This window comes from Notechis scutatus, chromosome 3 (genome assembly GCF_049901735.1).
Source record: "Notechis scutatus isolate UNSWTSFEM ecotype Mainland chromosome 3, rNotScu1.2, whole genome shotgun sequence".
Lineage (NCBI taxonomy): Eukaryota > Metazoa > Chordata > Lepidosauria > Squamata > Elapidae > Notechis > Notechis scutatus.
In genome coordinates, this window is record NC_142011.1 from 107,895,701 (window position 1) to 107,917,863 (window position 22,163).

The following is a 22,163-nucleotide window of genomic DNA, read 5'->3' on the forward strand; positions in this document are numbered from 1 at the left end:
CAAACAGCATCAGTGCTCCAAACGCGGAAGCGGCAGCTCCAAACGCGGCAGCAGCTCCAAATGCAGACATGGCATCTCCAAACAGCGGCAGTGCTTCAAACAGCGGTGGGGTTCCACACGCGGAAGCGGCAGCTCCGAACGCGGCAGCACCTCCAAATGCGGAAGCGGCAGCTCCAAACAGCAGCAGTGCTCCAAACAGCGGCAGCGCTCCAAACGTGGAAGCGGCAGCTCCACACGCAGCAGCAGCTCCAAATGCAGAAGCGGCAGCTCCAAACGGCAGCAGTGCTCCAAACAGCAGTGGTGCTCCAAACGTGGAAGTGGCAGCTCCAAATGCAGCGGCGGCATGGGCAAAAGGGAAATCAACAGCAGCGGGCACTGAAGGTCTTGGGTCTGCCGCAAAGGTGCTTGGCAGGAGTAGGGAGCTCTCCGTGCTCTGCCATGATCGCCCATTAGGAGCAGCTGGTGGCGAGGAATTGCTGCCCACGGGGCACTCCTAACGGCAAGTCCCCCCACCCTTCCCCCCATTTTGCATGTTTTAAAATAGGCCTAAATTTGGGGGGAGGGGCTTAATTTCATTTTATGCCTAGAAAACATGCTGGGTCTTCCTATTGGGGGAGGTCGTATTGTTGGAGAAACACGGTAGTTGGAAGAAATGCTCTATCGATACACAATGAAGTTGTTAGCTACTATTTCCTCTCTCATTCTGAAGGCATCAATAATAGAAACTGGCAGCTAGAAGCTTTATTGCAGCTTCTTCTAGCTTATAGAAAAGGTGATATTTAATTATAATTCTACAGAACACATCACATTTTGATCTATTTGGTTAATATAAATTATTTAAATGAAGTTTATCTACAAGCTATAGTTATCATGTTCTTGAATAGAGCAACACTATTTTCATAAAATAACATTAAGAGTTAAGACATTCAATTAGTTACTAATTATCCTGGCAACGTTTCACAATTTCCATCATTCTCTAGCGTTAATAAACAAATTAGCAAAGCCTGCAGAACATGGTTTCAATAATTCTTTCTTTTCCATCTGTAGCCATATAAGACATTACTACTGTATTTTCCTTCAGATAAAGAATTAACCTGTTGATTCTATGGGGGATGCATGATGCGGCTCTGCTCTCCCCTTATGCTGCTGCTGTGTGAAATAGCAAGCAACATAACACCTTTTTTGCAGGGCAGCATTGGTGGATATTCCTCTGGAATATTTTTCTCTGTAACACCTGGCTGGATCTATCCCATTTACAGACTTCCTCTGCCAGACCAAATTTGGTTCTGTGCTTTCACTTTTCAAAGATATATCCAGCCGAAGGACAAAGTCCTGAGCTTTTCTTTCCAACATTCTATTGGATTAGAAAGAATAAAGAGAGAGAAACAAAACTGAACAGTAAACATATATTAAAGCAATGATGACACTTGATCGAGTACGGCACCAAAGTGCCTACCATCCCTGTCTTAATGTTCCCTTTTATTCGTATCTATTTCATGTATTAATAATCATGTTTATAGTTATATATATATATTATCAAATGCATGTTTGACAAAATAAATAAATAAAAAATAAATAAATACAGAATTGATGTTAAGGAGAAATCCTACAGGGAATGTCTTATCTGACTCTTTCCAATCTTTCAACAGCAGCTCCACTTAGGTCATGTGACTGAAGAGGACTTAAGAATGGGACACTTAACTATATATCAAGCTGCTGCTTTGAATGAACCAGGGGTTTTTCTGGTCCCCCGCCCCCTTGCTTTCAGCTGGAACTCACCCATGTGCAATCGCCCTTCTGCTGGGCTCTCTACAGTGCTAAATTTGGTGCTGCTTTCTTCTCTTTGGGAAAGTTATCCTGCTGATATACTCTTAGACTGACAAGAGTTCTAAAACTCTACACACTTATTTTCCAACATTTGGTTGTACGCGAAGAGACTAACAAGTTAAGAAAAACATTACCTTTTCATTAAGGTTATAATATTGTAACAAATTAACACTTTTAATAATTTGACTGTAGTATATTCCAAGTTAATCTCAGATAAGGGTAGGGATTTCTATTTAGTTCTACCTGGAGATTCTAGGCATCATATTTTCCTACCTGAACTTGAAATGGACATGAAACCATTGCACCTGAGTGAAAACTTAATTAGTCTCCAGACAATTCCCAACTCATAAAAATCACAAAGATAAGCTAAAGTAAAGTAAAACATCACTTGCCCATTTTTTAGACCTGAGTTTTAAATACAGTAAGTATCTTAAGACAAATTCAAACCTTGAATATTATTTCCACTCCATGAATCTCCTTTGGCAATAGGAAAAGCATTGTCAAAAAGGTATTGAGAGTTTAGTCCTATGGGAACAAATTCTCTCTTCCAATTTATTTCAGATATATAATTTCACATTCATAGGTGCATTTTCATTCTAAATATCCTGTAAAATTATTGAAAATATAGCAAAATGCAGAGCTTTATTCAGTACATATCAGACATTACTCTAGATCTCGCCGAAATATTTTCTGAAACTTGTATAAATTAAGAAACCGATTTTGCTTTTCTTTTATTATTACCACAACTGAATACAAAAATATATTTTACTGCAAAAGTTACAGAAAGATTTTCACGGTATGAACTGTCATGAAATAATAAATTACAATGCTGACACTAAAAATGTGGGCCACATGTGAAAACTCAATAACAACTTGAGCTAAGATTTTTAATATGGTTTACTAATATTTTTGGAGGAAACCCTATACAAAACTAAGCTATATAAATCACACTGGTTTTAGTGAAACTAAATGGGATTATGCATTCTCAATTGTTCTGTAGAAATCAAAAGACATTGCTACATTTTAGTTGGTTCCTGTCCAACATTTTTAATTACCGAAATCTAGATACAAATGCCTTTTATCTGAGTTTCAGAATTTCCATACTATTACATAACAAAGTACTAAGATTTTGACTTGCATTTGGCATGAATAGAATCTGAATAGGATTTTTTCAGAAAAACCAAAAGGTCTTTACAGTCAACTGAAAAATTATTTATTCCAGTGTTAAACAACGATTTAATAATAGTTTAGGAAAACCATGTGATACAGAATACAAAATGTACATTTTAAAACCATTTTATATACATATTAAATGCATGCTCTGACTGAACAGCAAAAATGTGCCCAAACAATTGGATCACAGACTCCAAAAGAACACATTGGTCCATCTTGATATACATTAGAAAAAAATTAAAATGTATTCCTCCACAAATAAGCATTTTAAAATAATATACAGTACTTATATTACTACCAAAGTTTTTTACATATACATAAGTGACAATTTTGTTATTAATGATAGTCTCGGTTTTAAGTTCAGTCTGCTGGAAGCTTTACTTGCATTTACTAGTTCCCACTCATCACCATTCCAGCAATGTTTTCTTACTCTTGCAAAATATAATTTGTGTTTACAATGGATGATTCTTCAAATTTTATGCTGTCAACATACAAATATTACAAAGCCTATATATCAGATTGTACATGACTGCCTATTTTTTTTCCTTACATGGAACAAGAGTTAGCCCGTTTTCTAGGAACAGGCTCTCGAACCACGCTGTCTTTTTTGCATATACAAACTGAGCATATTGTCTCCGACAATCTCCAAAGTCCCAATCTAAAAACACTATTTGACAGACTATATATTACACAGTTACAAAAACTATTGCTAATAGCAAGCCAGGTTGTTAAAAAAGAGAGTGCTGGATTTTCCAGTACTTTAGTGCTTTCTAGCATGAAATATATAATGTAGGGCAGCCAGAGTACATAAAACACACTGGTTATACGAAATAAAACCATAGCATAGCGGCTATCTGGGCCATGTCCAGTTTCTTCAGCAGTATCTACTTCATGACTAGGAAACCGAGCTCTCCTGTCATTTATCTCTTTGGTGTGCTGCCGGCAAATTTTGAAAATGTGGAAATATGTAAAACAGATTATAAAGGCAGCTGGAGCATAGAGTAAGCACACAATAAATCCAGTAAAGTAGGCGCTGGTGAGCCAAGAAGCTGCACACCATTCAAAAATGTCTCCATGATAACCTGGCTTTCCCCAACCAAAATAGGAAGGCAGGAAGATAAGTCCCGAATATAGCCAAATCAAAATAATGCAGATCCTCAATCGACAGGGAGTGACCAACTGGTTATAGGAGAGTGGTTTTGTGATTGCAAGGTAGCGATCCACACTAATAAAAGCAAGGCAAGCCATAGAAACACTTTTCAATACAGAGATGACATACACAAAAATTTGACAAGTTAAGGACTCATGAACACCTACAGAATAGTGAAGCAATGACAAGGTAGGAATTAAGCAACTAATCCCAACAAAAAGATCAGCATATGCCATAGTCTGAATAAAGTAGCTGGTGGTATAATGATGCAAAAGTGGAGCACAGTGAATGACAAAAATTACTGTTAAGTTACCAGTAATAATTAAAAATGTTAGTAAGATAATAACAATAGTCTCAAGGATACAAATGTCAACGCCACTATAATGTCCAAATCCAAAAGGGCAGGATAGATGCTCAGATACATTCACATTACTATCATTCATATTCAGATTCTTCCATTCAGTCCACGTGAACTGGTTCATAGTTTGTATTATTTGACAATATAGTCAGAATTCCAGTTACTAGCGATCCATTGTTCACCTGCTATTTTTTTTTCTGTGGCTCAGTTTCTCCATGTAAATATTAACATTGCTTCTGAATAGCCAGCACTGAAATCTAGAAAGCAAGCAGAAAGGCCACCATCCAGCTTCTTCCTGTGCTCCTTCCTTTCTCAGCAAAGCACAAGGCACTTTTAAAAACAAAGCCAATCATTCAAACTACACTTCTGAAAGGCAGAAATACAAAAATAGCAGCGTGGGAAGAAAAGAAATACACAATGTTGCAGTTAAAAATTCTAGAAGTACATTTTCCTGGGGAAGGGAGGAATTTTTTAAAAAGGAAGCCATGGCAAAAAAAAAATGCTCCATATACTATTTTGATCATAATCTTCCTTGTATCATCTTAATCTGCGTTTGTATGGATATTGTTCTGAACCCATGAATGCAAACTAGCTTCATTAGTCTTTGGTAATGTGTTAAGAAATATAGTTAAAGTAGTAACTGATATATGGAGACTCCTGTCATCCCTTTGATGAATTAAATCTTCTCTGTTTAGTTAAGAAGATAAAATATAATAAAGAAAAGGCACACAGTGGCGTAGTGTTAGAGTTTTAACAGCCAATTCAGTTTGAAACACTTTGCCAACCTTAATGTGAAAATCTCAGCAAGATAATCCAAGCTTCTCACAGAATACAAAACTTGCATTTAATGTCAGGAAAAACAAAGTGAAATCATTGACTTCTGAAATAAGGCTACAACTGCAACAACATAGAATCATTATAGTGAAGTTCATAGCTCTGCCCCAGTCACTTCTCTCCTCTATAGCAATCTCCATATTTTTTTTCATATGTTCAACACAGTGCCATCATTAACTCTCATCTACATTTTTTCTGAGAAGCTAATGAAATGTTGATTTAACAAGGAAAGCTGTCATGGTACAGTATTATTCCATTTATTTTCTGGATTCATTTTCTCAGTTGCTGTGTGTGTATTTTCTTTAGTAATTAAATAACCATCTGCTTCCAAAGGCTTGTATGATATGGCAAAACATTAACATATTCATTACATTTGCAATAATGACAGATCCATGGGTTACAAAAGTTCTTTCAATACTCACTAATAAGCAGGCATTCGATACATGCAGCAGTCTTACTTTCTAACCTATTTCTACACAAATCAAATGCATTTTTAATTAAAGATCCAAAGAAAAGCAAATCATCCAGTCTTAAAAAAATAAAAATCCAAAGTCACTTCAATTTTATATTAAAGCTCAGGTGAAGGGCTCTTTTTTTTTCTTTTCCTTTTTAAAGTCCTGGAATCACACTTGTGCTATTTAATAGTCCATGGTGTGGAATTCCTTTCGTGAGAGGGAGAATAAGTATTTTCTCTGCTCCTGCTGCAGCAATGGAATAGAAGACATCCTTTTCTAAGTTTCACGCCTCGTGTTCCTTATCACCACGAAGTGCTGAAAATCCTTATTTTTAATGCCATCCATAACATGTTGCCTATGATATGCTTCCGTAAGCAGTCCAAACTACTATAAAATGAGTACTGATTGCATTCTCTTCCCGAAGCAATAACGTGTATTTGGTAATACACTAGCTTTTGTCTCAAAATGAGGTGCAGATGCTATCCTGCTCGCTGAAAGAGTGCTCTTTCTATTCTTTACATGTTTCCGTGTGATAGTACAGTTTTCACCCTAAGTCTGCCCCTCCTCTTCATCCTTAGCTGATGCAGAAAAACTCACCATCAGGAAGGTGACTCGGTCCTTCAGTCCCAGTCAAAAGCACAGCCAATGGCTATTACAGCTGAAGCTGTCACTAGGTAACAGTTGCCAGGCACAATGCTAGCTTATACCCTTCCACAGCAATCCATGAATAAGGATGACAAGGGAAGATAATGAAAATGACCACCCAAATTAATATATTGCAAACTGTAGGAACAGGGACGTTTTTGTCAGCTACATTCTTCCAATTAACAAACCATAAAATATTCATTGGGGTAACACTACAATGCTCCATCACCAAAGCCATTTTTACTGAACTATATACCCGAACAGCACCAGTTAGCAAGTCAAAGTAATTTAATTCTTACTGACAACAATTGTCTATTAATTATTAAACTCACAAAAAATAACAAAAAATTCCTGTAGTCAGCTGACATTTCAAATTTGGATCATTATAACAACTATAATGAAAGCAAACATGTAAAATGTATTATAAAAACATCCATTCATTTATTTCCATGAATGCTCATGGTAAATAATGATAATAATCAAATTCAGAACACATGCTACATTGCAAAACCTAAGACTATATATTACCCAAATCTACAGAATCTTAATAGCACTATAAAATTGCTATTAGTGTAATAGCCTAGTAATTGCATCATTAAAGATCCTAAAATTATATCAAATGCAGAAGTTGTTTTCTTGCAATAAAATGCTCTGATGTTAAATAACTATATTGTTTGCCTTTATTGAGTTGCTAACACCTTCTACTGGAATACTTAGCATTTTATAAATAGGTTAAATATGAGTGAATTGCTATGTTCCAAAGACTTCATTTATTTTATTTCTATTTTTAAACAATTACTATGGCTAACTATCTTACAATAGTGACTCCCAACAACCAGAATTAAAGCAACATGATCCCTGATATCTAAGGTATACAATATGTCTCAAAGAGAAAAAACACATCAAGAGTGGAGTTCACCTAATCCTCTGGCCCAAATACCTGGGAAATGGGCATTGGTACTTACCTGATGCCCCCATTCTTGGTGAGCTGTGAAGAACATCAGTCTCCTCTTGAATAGGCTGCGCTTAATTGGCAGGACGCTCCTCCTCCTCCACGGGACTCCTCCCTAGCGTCCCCCAGTTTTTGGCAAAGTTGAAGTGTTGAAACTTTCTATACTTTACCCTATCTAATGTGTGGCCAGAATAGTGCCCCACCAGACGGAATAAGGATGGGGCTGGATGCTCTTCACAGCTCATGGAGAACAGGCGTATCAGGTAAGTACCAATGCCCATTCTCCCCTGAGCTGTTCAGAGCATCCAGTAGTGGGACATACCAAAGCTTGGACTGTCCTACGGGAGGATCTCCATCTGGTTAGAAGTCCCTCATTGGTCCCTGTGGACACTTTGTAAAACCCTCCTACCAAATGCAGCCTCGGCGGAGGCATAAACATCAATTTTATAGTGTCTAATGAAGGGCGATGGAGAGGCCCAGGTTGCCACCCTACAGATCTCATGTAGTGGTGCCTGTGTGACCCATGCTGCCGAAGTCGCCGCACTGCTGGTAGAATGGGCTGTTATATCTCTGGAAACTGACAGTGATTGCATCTCGTATGGTTTAGCAACCCTGGCCCTCAACCACCTGCCAACTGTTGAAGAGGAAATGTTACATCCTTGAGTGGTAGGTTGAAACGAAATAAACAGAGCCTCTGGTTTTCTAAAATTTGCAGTGCAGTCTATATGAGTGTAAAGCTCGTTTCACATCAAGTTGATGCCATTGACGTTCGAGTCTATGGTTTGGCCTTGGGCAAAAGTTAGGAAGGACCAACTCTTGTGCCCTGTGGAAAGCCAAGTTAACTTTTGGTATGAATGTTGGGTCAGGTTGAAAGACCACTCTGACGGTATGGAAAGTGCAAAGGTCCTGTCTCACTGATAAAGCTGCCAGTTCGGAGATTCTTCATGCTGAAGTTATTGCGACTAAGAAGACCACCTTATAGATTAGGAAGCAGAGACTTGTAGTCCTTAGGGGCTCAAAAGGACCATTTGTGAGTGCAATTAAGACTTTGTCAAGGTAGTTGTGTGTTGCTGGGGGATGCGAACAGGTCGATGACTGGTTGGCCAAACCTCTGGGTTGCTTCCCGAAAAAGATCTGGATGTAGGCACCATTCTGCCTGATCTACCATGGCCCAGCCAATCTGCCTGGGTATTTGACAGACCCGAGATGTGCTCTGCTTTGATGGAAAGTAAGTTGATCTCGGTCCAAAGGCACAATCTCTCCACCTTCTTCATCAGCTGTCTCGAATGGATACCCCCTGCTTGTTGATATGGGCCTTTGTCGTAACGTTGTCTGTCAGGATGAGGATGTGCTTGGACCAAAGCTGCGGGAGGAAGCTGTGAAGAGCCAGGTGGACTGCTTTGAGCTCCAACCAATTTATGCTGCACGATTGCTCTGGTATGGTCCAACGCCCTTGTGCTGTGTGACACTGATAGTGAGCCCCCCAGCCAAAGAGACTGGCATCTGTTGTGATGGTGGCTCTGTGGGGGTCTTTGAAATGACAGCCCTTGTTGATAGATGGGATGGTCCACCAATGAAGTGATCTCAGCACCCTTGGCGGAGGTGTGACTCGGGCGTTGGTGGTGTCTCTTCCTGACCCGTTAGTACGGCAGCAGCTACCATTGCAGGGTTGTAGCGTGGAGCCGGGCCCAGGGAACAATAGAGATGCTGGAGATCATTTTCCCCAATAATTTAGATAAGAGAGCTAGAGCCACTCACTTGATGGTTCTGATCTCCTGAGATAGTTGTCTGCCTGTCTGGTGAGAGGAAGTCCTTACCTTCCACCGTATCCATAATGGCTCCCAGGTGAACTAGCCGGGTAGAGGGAGTTAGGTGACTCTTAGCCCAGTTTATAGAGAAACCATATTGTTGAAGGGACTGCAAAGTAATAAGAGTATCTGATTTGGCCTGTTGACAGGAAGATGACAAAATTAAAATGTCATCAAGATAACACTGTAGCCTGACAGGAGCATTTCTGAGATGGGTGGCCAGGGCTGCCAAAACCTTAGTAAAAGTCCTGGGGGCGGAAGCTAGACCAAAAGGGAGGGCAACGTACTCAAAGTGTAGATTAGAATAACAGAATCTGGGGAATTTACTGTGGGAAGGTCGAATTGGAATGTGTAAATATGCCTCTGTGACGTCAATTGATGTTAGGACGTCACCCTGTCTAATGCTACGTAAAATAGATTGTAGGGTGGTCATTTTAAACTTTCTGTACACCAGGGAGCGGTTGAGACGTTTCAGGTCTAAAATTGCCCTCCATCACCCTGAACTTTTCGGCACCACAAAGTGTGAATAAAAACCTTTGCCCTGTTGGTCTGGTGCCACTGGTCGAATGGCCCGGATCTCCAATAGTGGTTGATAGCTGTTTGCATAAGAGATCTTTTATCAGGGTCCCTAGACCTTGGGCATCTCATGAAAAAGTTCAGAGGGGTGGATTGGAACTCCAGACCCAATCCAAATCTAATTGTGTCCCTGACCCAGGAATCAGATGTGGAGGAATCCCACTGGTCAGCAAAGCCATCTGAGGGAAGACCACATGAAAAAAGATGCGCTGTGGTCACTTTTATAGCCCACGTGTCAGATTGATGAGCCTTGCAAAGAGCTAGTTCTCCCCTCTTATCTTCTGGCTTAAGCACCTCCTCCGATTCATTGGAAATAGCAGAGGGGGATTCCAAGGCCACTATCGGATCATCAACTGAGGGTGTGTTTAAGAAATTGGAAAATTCAGGAGTGAGGTTATAAAATTTCCTATCATATACCGTAGGGGCAGGAAACACTACTGCGGAAGCCCACTGTTTCTGTACTAAGTCGGAAAACATCTGTGGGACTGGTATTACGTCAGCTTCATTTATATGCTGAGAGAAAATTAAATCATCTGCCTCCTCCTGTGAAATTGGTGATTGCGAAGATGTAGTCACTTTATCAAGGCAGGCAGTTGTCTTGGCCTTGAATAAAATGGGCGTTGGTTCTTACCTGACACGCCACTTCTCTTCGAGCTGCGAGGATCGTCCAGAGAGTGGGTGGAGCTTCAGTCTCTGCTGTTGTAGGCTGAGCTTAATTTCTGAGGAACGCTCCTCCTTCCATCACGTGGCTCGTTACAGCGTTCCCCAGTTTATGCGAAGACGAGAGGAAACAGGAATTCGTGCTCTCATCTTACTAGACTTACAGGTGCATTGGCCGAAACAAGACCCCCCCAGACGGTGACAGAAAAGGAAGGGGCTGGACGATCCTCGCAGCTCGAAGAGAAATGGCGTGTCAGGTAAGAACCAACGCCCATTCTCCTTAGAGCTGCTCGGATCGTCCAGAGAGTGGGACATACCAAAGCTGGGCCTGTCCTACGGTAGGGGCACCGTCTGGTCTGTAGACTCCTCGGGTTCCCTGAGTACCCTCTGAAGGACCCTTCTACCGAAAGAAGCCTCAGCTGAGGCATACCTGTCAATCCTGTAATGCCTAATGAAGGGCGACGGGGAGGCCCACGTCGCTGCCCAGCAAATGTCGATTATTGGGGCCTGGGTAGCCCAGGTGGCTGAAGTTGCCGCACTCCTGGTGGAGTGAGCCATGATACCCCTGGGTACTTGGAGGGCCTGAGCCTGGTATGCCTTGGCAATGGCCACCCTTATCCAACGGCCTATGGTGGTTGGAGGGACCTTGAGCCCTTGTGACTTTGGTTGGAAGGATATAAACAGGGCTTCGGATTTACGGAAGGTCTCAGTGCGTTTAATGTAAATCCGCAAGGCACATCTGACGTCCAGAGTGTGCCATAGTCTCTCCCTTTCATGAGTTGGCCTGGGGCAAAAATTGGGGAGGATAAATTCTTGAGCCCTGTGGAAAACCGAATTGATCTTGGGTAAGAAGGAAGGGTCGAGTCGGAGGACCACCCAGTCGGGATGGAAGACGCAAAGGTCTTTCCTAACAGACAGAGCCGCGATCTCTGAAATCCTACGGGCTGATGTGATTGCTACCAGGAATACTACTTTGTAGGATAGGAACTGGAGAGAGACCTCTCTTAGGGGTTCGAAGGGTGGCTTTGTGAGGGAAGTCAGGACTCTGTTGAGGTCCCAGGTTGGGTACCAGTGAAGGGACGGTGGACGTAAGTTTGTGGCCCCTTTCAGAAAGGCTCGGATACGGGGATGGTGAGAGAGGGAACTGACTTCCTTACAGAAAATGACGGTGGATAAGGCTGCTACCTGACGCCTTAGTGTATTGGGGGATAGTCCCTTGCTGAGACCCTCCTGGAGAAAGTCAAGTATTTGGGCAATAGAGGGGGCAGTTGGGTCAATGAGAAGTTTGACACACCATTTGCGGAAAATGGCCCAGGTGGCGTCGTAAATCCTTGTGGTTGAGGGACGCCTGGCTGCTAAAATGGTATCAATGACTTTGTTAGAGAAATTTTCCCTCTTCAGACGTTCCCGTTCAACCTCCAGACGGCTAGTTGAAGCCATTGGGGGTCCGGGTGAAGAAGGGGACCTTGAGACAGGGAGATTCTGTCTGCTGGGATCCTCCAGGGAGGGGCTACAGATAGGCTGCGGAGGTCCGCGAACCAAGAGCGACGGGGCCAATAAGGAGCTACAAGAAGCAGTTCCGCCCTCTCGTGGAGTACCTTTTGAAGGACTCTGGGCACCAGCGCCAGAGGAGGGAAGGCGTAAAGGAGGCCCGTGGGCCACAGGCATCGAAGGGCATTGTGGTCCTCCGCCCCTAGGGATGGGAATCTCGAAACGAACCTTGGAAGTTGGGTATTGAGGGGGGGCAAACAGGTCTACTACTGGCAGACCGAATATGGCTGTCGCCTCCCTGAACAGGGATGGGTGGAGGCGCCACTCTGACTGGTCTATGGTGGCCCTGCTCAACCAGTCTGCTCGGGTGTTGTCGATACCCGAAATGTGGTCCGTCCTGAGGGAAAGGAGGTGAGACTCCACCCACCGACAGAGGCGCTCGGTCTCCCTCATTAGGCGTGATGACTGAGTGCCCCCCTGCTTGTTGATATGAGCTTTGGCCGTGATGTTGTCGGTGAGAATGAGAATGTGGCAGCCGTGTACCTGGGGGAGGAAACTGCGGAGGGCCAGGTGGACGGCGCGAAGCTCCAACCAGTTTATGTTGCACAGTTTCTCTGTCGCTGACCATCTGCCCTGTGCTGTAAGTGACTGTAGGTGGGCGCCCCACCCGGACAGACTGGCGTCTGTGGTAACGGTGAGTCTTGGGGGCTCCTTGAGGAGGCAGCCCTTGTTGATCGATGCCTTGCTCCACCAAAGGAGGGAGGTGAGAACCCTTGGTGAGACCTTGACCTTGCGCTTTGAGTTGCTTGATCCGGCTCTTTGGTATGGGAGCAGGAACCACTGGAGGGATCTGGAGTGGAAACGGGCCCAGGGAATAACGGAAATACAAGATATCATTTTACCTAGTAACTTGGTTAGTTCGAGGAGGGGGACCCTCTTAAGGCGTCTGATGAGTTTGACTGATTGTTGGATGCTGAGTATTCTCTCCGGAGAGATGAACACCTTCCCTTTGACCGTGTCTATTACCGTCCCCAGGTGAGTTATCCTGGTGGAAGGGACCAATTGGCTTTTCTTCCAATTGATGAGGAACCCGTGTTCCTGGAGAGAGGTTAGGGTAATTTGGGTATCCTTGACTGCTTGTTCCCTGGAAGAGGATAGGATGAGGATATCATCCAGGTAACAGTGGAGTCGCACCGGGAGGGTTCTGAGGTGGGCAGCCAGAGCGGCCAGGACCTTGGTAAAGGTTCTGGGGGCAGAGGCCAACCCAAATGGGAGGGCCACGTATTGAAAGTGGAGGTTATTGTAGCTAAAGCGCAGAAATTTGGAGTGGGAGGGTCGGATTGGGATGTGTAGGTATGCCTCAGAGAGGTCAATGGATGACAACCAGTCTCCCTGTCTAACTCCCAGGAGGATGGATTGCAACGTGTTCATCTTGAATTTGCGGTATACAAGATGGCGGTTTAGCCGCTTTAAGTCCAAAATCGCCCTCCATCCCCCCGAGTGTTTGGGCACCACAAATAAGTGGGAGTAGAATCCCTGTCCCCTTTGGGACGGAGGAACGGGCTGGATGGCCTGTATGTCAAGTAGGTGCTGAATTGCAGAATCCATGAGGCTGCGTTTGGTGTGGTTCTTGGAGAGGGGACATGGCATGAAAAAATCAGGGGGGGTAGAGTGGAACTCGAGGGCAAGGCCAAACCTGATGGTGTCCCTAACCCAGGCGTCCGAAGTGGAGGAGTCCCACTGGTTGGCGAAGGTTTTAAGTCGCCCGCCAATGGGAATTAAGTCAGGTGGCTTATCTGGAGTGCCGGAAGGGCCTGCTGCCAGAGCCACGAAAGGGCCTCTTGAAGTTACCGCCTCTTCTGTGCCTATCAGAGGAGTCGGTCCTATCCTGGGACTGTCCCGAGCCAAAGGGGGGGGCTTTGGTACCTGGGAGGGAAGGGGGATTGGAAATAGGGACGAAAGGGGGCTCTCCAAAAGGGCTGCAGGGATCTGGGTTCTGACTTGCGGATGAGGGATGGAAGGAATTTCTTCTTGTTCCTTCCTTCGACTAGAAGAGGATCTAGGGATGGTCCGAACAGTTTATTTCCGATGAGGGGAGCAGAAGCTAATTTCACCTTATTCTTGAGGTCTGCCTGCCAGTGCCTTAGCCAGAGCAGACGGTGGGCAGAGACGTGGGAGGAAATGGCGCGGGAGGAAAATTTTACAGAGTGAAAGGTGGCGTCAGCCGAGAACTCGGCCGCGGCCGTGATCTTGGCTATGTCCTGATGGGCGCGGACATTGGAGGCCGGGACATGTTGTTTAAGCTGGCGAAGCCAGCGAATGGACGACCTGATGAAGAAGGAAGCGGCCGTGGCCGATCTGATTGCCCACGCATCCGACTGGTGAGCTCGTCGTAAGGCCAGCTCCGACCGTTTCTCCTCCGGCCTCAGGGCCTCTAAGGGGTCGCTGAGGGTGGAGGAAGAGGCCAGACCCACGACGGGCTCATCAACCTCCAGGGTGCCCAGTAAGTTGGAAAGCTCTGGGTCTAGGTTGAAGAACTTTTTATCATGGGCCGAAGGGGCCGGGGGGGCAGCTGAGGAGGCTAGCTGCTTGGACACCAGGTCCAGGAAGATGGGGGGGGGGGTTGGAATGACCTCGGCTTCCACCACAGGCTGTTTAAAAATGGAGTCCTCTGGACCTTCCGGAACAAGAGGAGAGGGATCAGAGGGGTTCTGAGTAGTTAGACCTGAGATATTCCTGGCTTTGAAGAGGAGGGATTTGAATAGTTGAGACTTGAAAAGCCCTACAAAGGCGGGTTGGTCGGGAGTGAGACCTTCGTCCTCGGACATCTCTGCCTCTGATGGGTCTGAGTCAGAAAGGGGTTCGTTGTATTGTAAGGACCCCAAATCAAACTGTTCCTCCTCGTCCTCCCTGCACAAATCTATGTCCCCTTCCGCCTCCTCCTCGTCCTCCCTGACTGAGGGGGAAACCTCCCCCTGAAGAGGTACCTGATCCTGGGACAGTTCCGGTATGAGTGGGAGTGATCTTACGGATTCGGTGGCCGGCGGAGGCAGACCAGGCCTAGCCATCTGTTGGAGTCCTTCCGCAATTCCTTGGCGGATAACCAACTCCATCCAGGCTCTCAGTTGCTCCGGAACCTCCTAAATGAGAGGTTCCTCCTGGCGCAGGCCGGCGGCTGTGGGTGTGAAGGTAGCCTCTGGTGTTCATCTGGCTGGTGTTCCAGGGGTCTGGTGACCTTGAGAGGGCGAGCTGCGCCTGGATAGGGAGGAATGGACTAAAGGAGGGGGGGTAGAGTAGAGGTAGAAGGAGTGGATGGTGCGGGAGGCACTGAGACTGCCTGTCTGGTGCGTTTGTCTATTTGTTTTTCTAGCGCCTTATGGCGTCTTAGGGCGTCACTTTGGGAGGCTTTGGGGACTCCTTAGCCTGCCTGCGCAGATGGTGGGTTTTTGATTTGGCCTTTAAAGAAGGGCCTGTTGAAGGATTGCCTTCTACCATTTTTAGATAATTGAGGAAGATAAGGATCAAATATGAGGCGGTTGGCGCGCCTAGGGGTCGACCTGCAACAAAGGCCGGGAGCCCTGGGAAATTCTTTTACGCCCCCCCCGTTTCTTATTCGTTTATAATTGATCTGTGTATCTTATTTGTTATTATTTCTTTATTTTTATTTTTTATTTATTTATTTGTGTTTGTTTGTTTGTTTGTTTGTTTGTTTGTAAACTTATTCAATTAAGCAATCTTTCTCTGTCTCTTAATTTTCCTCTGATCTTGTAATTGTTGAGTATCTTTTTTTTTTTGAATCAGAAAAACTGATCAAGTTGATCAAGGCACGACAGAGGCCTTAAGGCGAAGCCAAGCCTATACCAGACTGCCTTCCCAGGCAGAACTGGGTGGAAGTGGTGAGGAGTAAGCCGCGGCCACTACAGCTGGCTGCGGGGGAAGCAACAAACGGAGGTAGAAAACAAGCCTCCAACAGAACAGATCAAATTCAGAGCTTTAATCGCTTCCGAGCAGGCCTGCCGGTCCTGCTGCTTTAATATAGGCACGCTGCAGCGATCGGAGAGATAAGGAAGGAAAAAACAAAATGGCGCCCGGCCACGAGGCGGCGCTTAAAATGGTGGCCGCCTGCTACGTGGACTTGCAGGGGCCATTCCGCAGCGACCAGGAGACTCCCCAGGGGCAATCCAAGGTCCCCAGGGGAAGGACAGAGAGAAAGGAACAAGAAAAAACTTCGATCGGCAGGAAAAACGGAGTTCGGTGGGGGGGGGGGGAGGAGCGAAACGGAGTGTTTTAATAAAAGCGTAAAAAAACGGCAGTAAGGCAATGGGTAAGGGGTGGGGGGGTAGCTTGTAAGGTTTGCTAGCCTTCCCCCTGGCACCCCCTGGAGCCGGGAGGGCCTCCCAGGGGACTTTAGAAATTAACAAAGAACCAACTGCGCAGGGCTAAGAGAAGAAGTAATTAAATGAATTAAATACAACCTGGTGAGAAGAAGTATAACGAATCAAATAGGGCTTTCCTGAGATGGCCAAGAGCACTTCCAAAACACTGCCTACTATGCACGAAGGCTGAGCATAAACTGGGGAACGCTGTAACGAGCCACGTGATGGAAGGAGGAGCGTTCCTCAGAAATTAAGCTCAGCCTACAACAGCAGAGACTGAAGCTCCACCCACTCTCTGGACAATCCGAGCAGCTCTAAGGAGAAGTGATCTGAATAACTGAGGGTGGAATAGTCCCGTGAAAGTTGGATGGTCAGGAATGAGGCCCTCGTCATCTGACATGCCCCTCTCCAGTGGTTCCACCTCTGACAGGGCCGGATCGATGTCATGAGCTGGCCCTCTCTCTAGTTGGTCCATTTGTTCTTCTTGATCCCCCTCTTCCTGAAAGCCCTGGGGAGGCATGTCTGGGAAGATAGAAAATTCCCCTTGGGGAGGTAACTGAGGAATTTGCTGGTCCATCCCGGTTAGTGACCGTCCTGAGTGAGAGTCACATTCCGAGATAGTGGACTGTCTTCTGGCCCATACAGATTGCTGAATGCCAGCTGCAATCCCGTCATATTGCCAGTTCCATCTATGCCCTCATCCTGGGGGGAACATCCTTGGGGAGGGGATCCTCTTGGTAGAGGTTGGCCGCCGTTGGAGTAAATGTGGCCTCAGGGGCCCACCGTCATACGGTTGCTGTCATTGAGGTACCAGGAGGAAGTTGCCTGGCAGAACCACGCCTGGATGGAAGAGAAAGATCCAGGGGAGGAGGAGGGGCCTGGGAGGCTCAAGGGGGAGATGGGGCTGGTGAAGTCCATTCTGTCTCCCGCATACGCTTCATTTATTTCTCTATAGCCTGATAGCGTCTATGGGTGTCATTTTCCTTGGCCTTTGAAGGCCTCTTGAAAGCTTTGGATTTGCCCAGGGCCCTGGTCATTGCTCTGGAGGTAGAAGCCCTTGAGCCATTGCTGCTTGCCATTTCCACTATAAGATTTGTCAATGAGGCTTTAAAGGTGATTGGCATACCCAGGGACCTGCTCCAAAAAGATGCAGAGGACCCTTATAAATTCTTTAATCCCTGTTATTGTTGTTGCTGTTGTTGTATTATTGATCTCTAATCCAATCTATTTCAATTCAAATCCAATTAGCAACACCTCTTCAGGCCAGAAGTAGATGAGTAACATTGGCCTGCAACAGCTGCCCTGCACAGGCGGACTTAGGCCTTGGTGCTCACTGTTGAGCTCCTGGACTTTTATTCTGTGAGGGTTAGCTAACAAAGTCAGATCCTCTGCCCCAAAGTTTTGGAGTCAGAGGTGCCAATCCCTTGGTCTCTACGAGGGAAACCCAGTAAGGGAAAAAAGCCTTTCACAGTGTATTTTTTTATTTTGATTAATGGTGAATGGATTCCATGCGGTCCTCAAAATGGCGCCTGCCCGTTTGGTGTGGCTAAAATTGTCCAGCAGCTAGTTCCGGCCTAAATCGCTGTTCTGAACAGCGAAAAGAGACTACGCGGGAAAGGATAAGAAGTGCTTATGCCTCCAATCCCCTTAGGTGTTCTGAGGGGGAAAAGCCTCAGCCGTTTATGAGCCGAACACGAGGCGTGCACACTGTTCGGAAAGGCTCTTGTTAACGATCGGGAAGATAAGGGCTGTGGATTAGAGGCTGCCGCCTAAAACTGCTCTTGGAGTGCTGCAATCGCTCCTCCGAAAGAGGATAATGAGCCCTGGTGGCTGCAGGCTTTCAAATGTTTAAAGGAGACTCTCATGGTCTGGAAAATGTGTTCTATTCCAATGTTTGTTCATTTTGCTTGAAAATGTAGCTTCAGTTATCTACCTTTTTAATCACATAGTATTGTTTTTAAAAGTTTAATTTTAAAATTTGTTTTATTTTAAGCTAGTTTAATTTATGAACTTTGTAGGTTTATTTTATGGTCAGTAAGTTTCAAAAGAATTCCGTTAACAAAGCATAAAACTTGATTTTACGTTTTTTTCTCTTGAGCTAGCATCCTCAAATAATATTTAATGTTTAGGGTCTATAGGCGGAAAACATCATCCCATCATATATATTTGACACTTTGCAAATTTCAGGATATTTTGACAGACAGCAGTATTACTGATTACTGTAATTCAACTACAACTCTGGAATCAAAGTTATTTAGCAACATATATTTAATTAAATGATGCCAGAAATGAAAAATATCTTTTGTACCCTTTGGAAATCCTTACTACACATAACCCTAGAGAACAGGCAGATTATAGATTACATCTTTTTCAACAAGTAATAACATCACTGCATTTATATAAAAAAGGCCTGTGTAAATGTTTATGTTGGGGAAGCAGTGCAATTAATAATTTATTTAAACATCTTTCTACAGTGCCCAACAACTGTTCCATTTAGGAAAGATGTTACCTGTACTACATGCATTAACTCAACTTTGAGATTTGATATTTTCGGATGTTTATACTACTTTAATATTTATCCTATCTCATGGGAATTGGCATCTGGATAAACAAAGTAGATATTCTGTATTTTACTTACGCTTAAGATATGTCACTCAGCATTAGAAAGAAAAACATGCTCCAATTAGTTAACAGTCTGCAGAATTGATCAATATAGCAATAGCACTTAGACTTATATATCTCTTCACAAAGCTTTACAGCCCTTTCTAAGCAGTTTACAGAGTCAGCATATTGCCCCCAATAATCTGGGTCCTCATTTTACCGACCTTGGAAGGATGGAAGGCTGAGTCAACATTGAGCCTTGTGAGACTTGAACTGCCAAACTGCAGGCAGCCGGCAGGCAGCAGCAGTAGCCTGAAGCACTGCGTTCTAAACACTGCGCCACCACAGCTCATATAGAGATATAGATAAGCTATGGATAATTGTAACAAATTACAGCCTCCATTCATTAAAAGGTTTGCTATACAAATGTACGTATGTATGCATGTATCTGAATATATGCCCTGTAAGGTTATTGTTCCTTTTTTCTTTTATAATGTTGGGTATTCTTATTGGGGGAGAGGGTTTTGTTTATTTAGTTAGGGTACAATAAAAAGAAATTCTAAATTGCTGAATTCCTTGTGACAAAGAAGTGCTTTAAAGCATGAATCATCTTACATCTTATGATCATTTGACGGTACAAATCAATTTGAGCATTTAGAGAGGCCTGTAAATGAGTATATTGTCTAGATTGATGCCATATTACTTATTATATGTAACATAGGGGGTATTATTGTACAATTCAGCTACATAAAAGCCTTATCACACTTTAAAGATTCAAAAATTGATTAAAGCATAGGCTGGACTACACTATGCCTCATTATATGCACCACATTACCAGCTCTGATGTTCCACTCTAATGGAAGGGAATGTTCATATATTCCACAGAACAATATTCTATGCATCTGATGAAGCTTTCTTTGCACAAAGACTGTAACAAAGATGTAAGTCTAAAGAGCTTTTTTATACATCCCAGTGTGCAATTATTTATTTTATTTATACCCAGAAGAGTGTAGCTTTTTGTAAACTGTTATTTCATTACTGTATAGTGCTAAGCATGGAACCAACTAAGGGTGAGGCAACATCTAACTTCTGGAAGGGCTTCTTAAGCCAATGAAAGTAAACTACACAACCTCAATTCCTTGAAGTCAGCAGCAAACTGGCATGCCAAAAGAAAAACAGCTTCCTACCAAACAAAAAGAATTGCTACTACCCTGTTTCTCCAACAAAATAGGAAGTCCCAAATAGGCATGAAATGAAATTAGCCCTCCCCCAAATTAAGGCTTCATGCGAAATGGGGGAATGGTGTGGGGGCTTCGTTAGAAGTACTTTTGTTGCACAACAATGGTGCTGCCTGCGTGACCCGATACAAAGTGCCCACCAACGCCGTCAACATCCAAGCTAAGATCCAAGTGGGGAATTAAGTCACCCCAAAAGACAACCTAGCCATTTTTCGGCTCAAAAAGTAAGACCCGCCTTATTATATGAGAAACACGAGAAATACAGCTAAAGGACTGAAAAAAAGATCCACAGACACAGAAGATCCACAGAAGGGTTCCAGACTGGATGCTAAAAATACTCTATATCTCAGGTAATTTTTACTCAACTACTCAGAAAGAAGCCAAATTATTAGTAGCCTATAGTAATCATTACTGTGTATTTCTGCAGAATCAAGACTATTACAACAAAATGTAAAATTCATTGATCAGCATTTGTAATACCTACAGTACATGCCATATGAGAAATTAATATCAAGAAGAGGAAGGCCAGATACAAAACACAAACTAAAGAGATAAAAAGAATATTACTACTATTGTTATAGCAATAAACGATGTCTCTAACATTAGAAAACTGTTATTTGAAACTGTTATTTGTCCTAAGTACTTAATTTTAGTGACATTAAACTGAAATGTTAAGACAGAAGTAGGCAAAAATGAAATATCTTTGTGTATGCCTAATCAAAATTATTCAAGGTTTAACACAATTGTGCTATACTGGCAAATGTGAGGAATAGTAAACTTGGATTTTATACAGAACAAAACATGTCTTATTTAACTTGGCCTTCCTAAAGTTATTTACAGCTGAAGCATGTAATCTCTTATACGGTGCATAACATGGCCCAAGTTGACAACTATGACAACTATTCAAAATTAGAAATTGTGCAATCCAAATATTAAGAAATGTGCTCCAGATATGATCCTGTGTCTCCAATATTGATCTTCATTGTGGAACCGACAATGAAGATCAACTTGAAAATCTAGCTAATCTTCTTTATGTATTGACTGAATCAACATTTTTCCTCATAGGATCTCATAAGATTAGAAGATTGTATCTTCTAGATCAGAGGTCCCCAACCCCTAGTCTGTAGCCCACTAATGGGCCGTGATCTGTTTGCAACTGGGTGTGGAAATGCTGGGTGAGCATGCGTGCACAACCCCACTTGTGTGAGCAGTGGGTGAGTGCATTTACATGTGTTCCTTTTGCGTAAATGGTGGGCTCACATGTATACCACTCATGCAAATGGATCTGTGCGCATGCGCACGCTTGTTAGCTATACGCAAGGGGAACCATCCATCTACCTCTCGCCAGTCCACAAAGCCAGAAAGGTTGGGGAACTCTGTTCTAGACAAATTGTACAGGTAATCCTTGACCTATACCGGCTGTTTAATTTCAAAAAAGTTATTTATGACCCATCCTTGAAATTACAACTTCCATTCCATAACATGACTGCTTTTATGTCTGGTTGCAGCATTCCAGGGTCATGTGACTGAGATGTGAGGTTTTTTGTAGGTTTTTGTCATAAAAACAATAATAGAGTGCAGTCACGTGGTATCTCAATTAGATCATAGCCGAACCACAGAAAACTACAATGATCTAATACATATCGATTTTACAGAAGACAATGTTGAAAAAGCACTACGCAAGACCCATACTCCGGTTGGCTTCGCGAGCGGCAGGGATTCGCGATACTGCGCGATCCCTGCTGCGCTAGCCGTTTTTGGTGCTCCGATCCGGATGGGTTTGGAGCTAAGGCTGCCCTGCAGGGGCGGCTGAAGATAGGGGGGATCCGGAGAGGGGTTTGGGGGTGTTGCAGACCCCCTCCCCGGCCGGCAGAACCCTTTTCCCAAGACGGTGCAGCGGCGGTCCGCAATGGCCGCTACAAAGAAGCCGGCAGCTGGGTAAGAATGCGCAGGAGGAAGAGGAGAAGCCTTTGAAAATGAAAGTTTTTCTTGGTTGACCCAGGACTCTAAGACACATTT

The 22,163-nt window shown here is 43.9% G+C and overlaps 3 protein-coding genes across 3 annotated transcripts in view; all 3 read right to left on the reverse strand.

The window, feature by feature from the left end:
- The window catches only part of RABGAP1L (RAB GTPase activating protein 1 like), a 191,694-nt gene that overhangs the window by 102,913 nt on the left and 66,618 nt on the right, over positions 1-22,163 (reverse strand). The gene's annotated exons all lie outside the window — the stretch shown is intronic.
- Positions 2,508-6,458, reverse strand: GPR52 (G protein-coupled receptor 52). The gene has a single exon (XM_026669188.2). It carries the CDS (start codon positions 4,630-4,632, stop codon positions 3,547-3,549), a length of 1,086 nt encoding a protein of 361 aa, XP_026524973.1. The 5' UTR covers positions 4,633-6,458; the 3' UTR covers positions 2,508-3,546.
- Positions 10,394-15,042, reverse strand: LOC148131329 (uncharacterized). The gene is made up of 2 exons (XM_087958987.1): positions 14,134-15,042; positions 10,394-14,008 (listed from the first exon to the last, which is right to left on the reverse strand). The coding sequence occupies exons 1-2, from the start codon at positions 15,040-15,042 to the stop codon at positions 10,772-10,774; spliced, it is 4,146 nt and encodes a 1,381-aa protein (XP_087815113.1). The 3' UTR covers positions 10,394-10,771.

Excerpts from the sequence above, each read along its gene's own strand:
- LOC148131329 (XM_087958987.1), bottom strand. The coding sequence starts at position 15,042 with ATGGAGTTGGTTATCCGCCAAGGAATTGCGGAAGGACTCCAACAGATG. Across the intron at positions 14,009-14,133 it reads CTGACGCCACCTTTCACTCT|ACTGTTCGGACCATCCCTAG; the intron begins GTAAAATTTTCC and ends CATCGGAAATAA.
- GPR52 (XM_026669188.2), bottom strand. The coding sequence starts at position 4,632 with ATGAACCAGTTCACGTGGACTGAATGGAAGAATCTGAATATGAATGAT.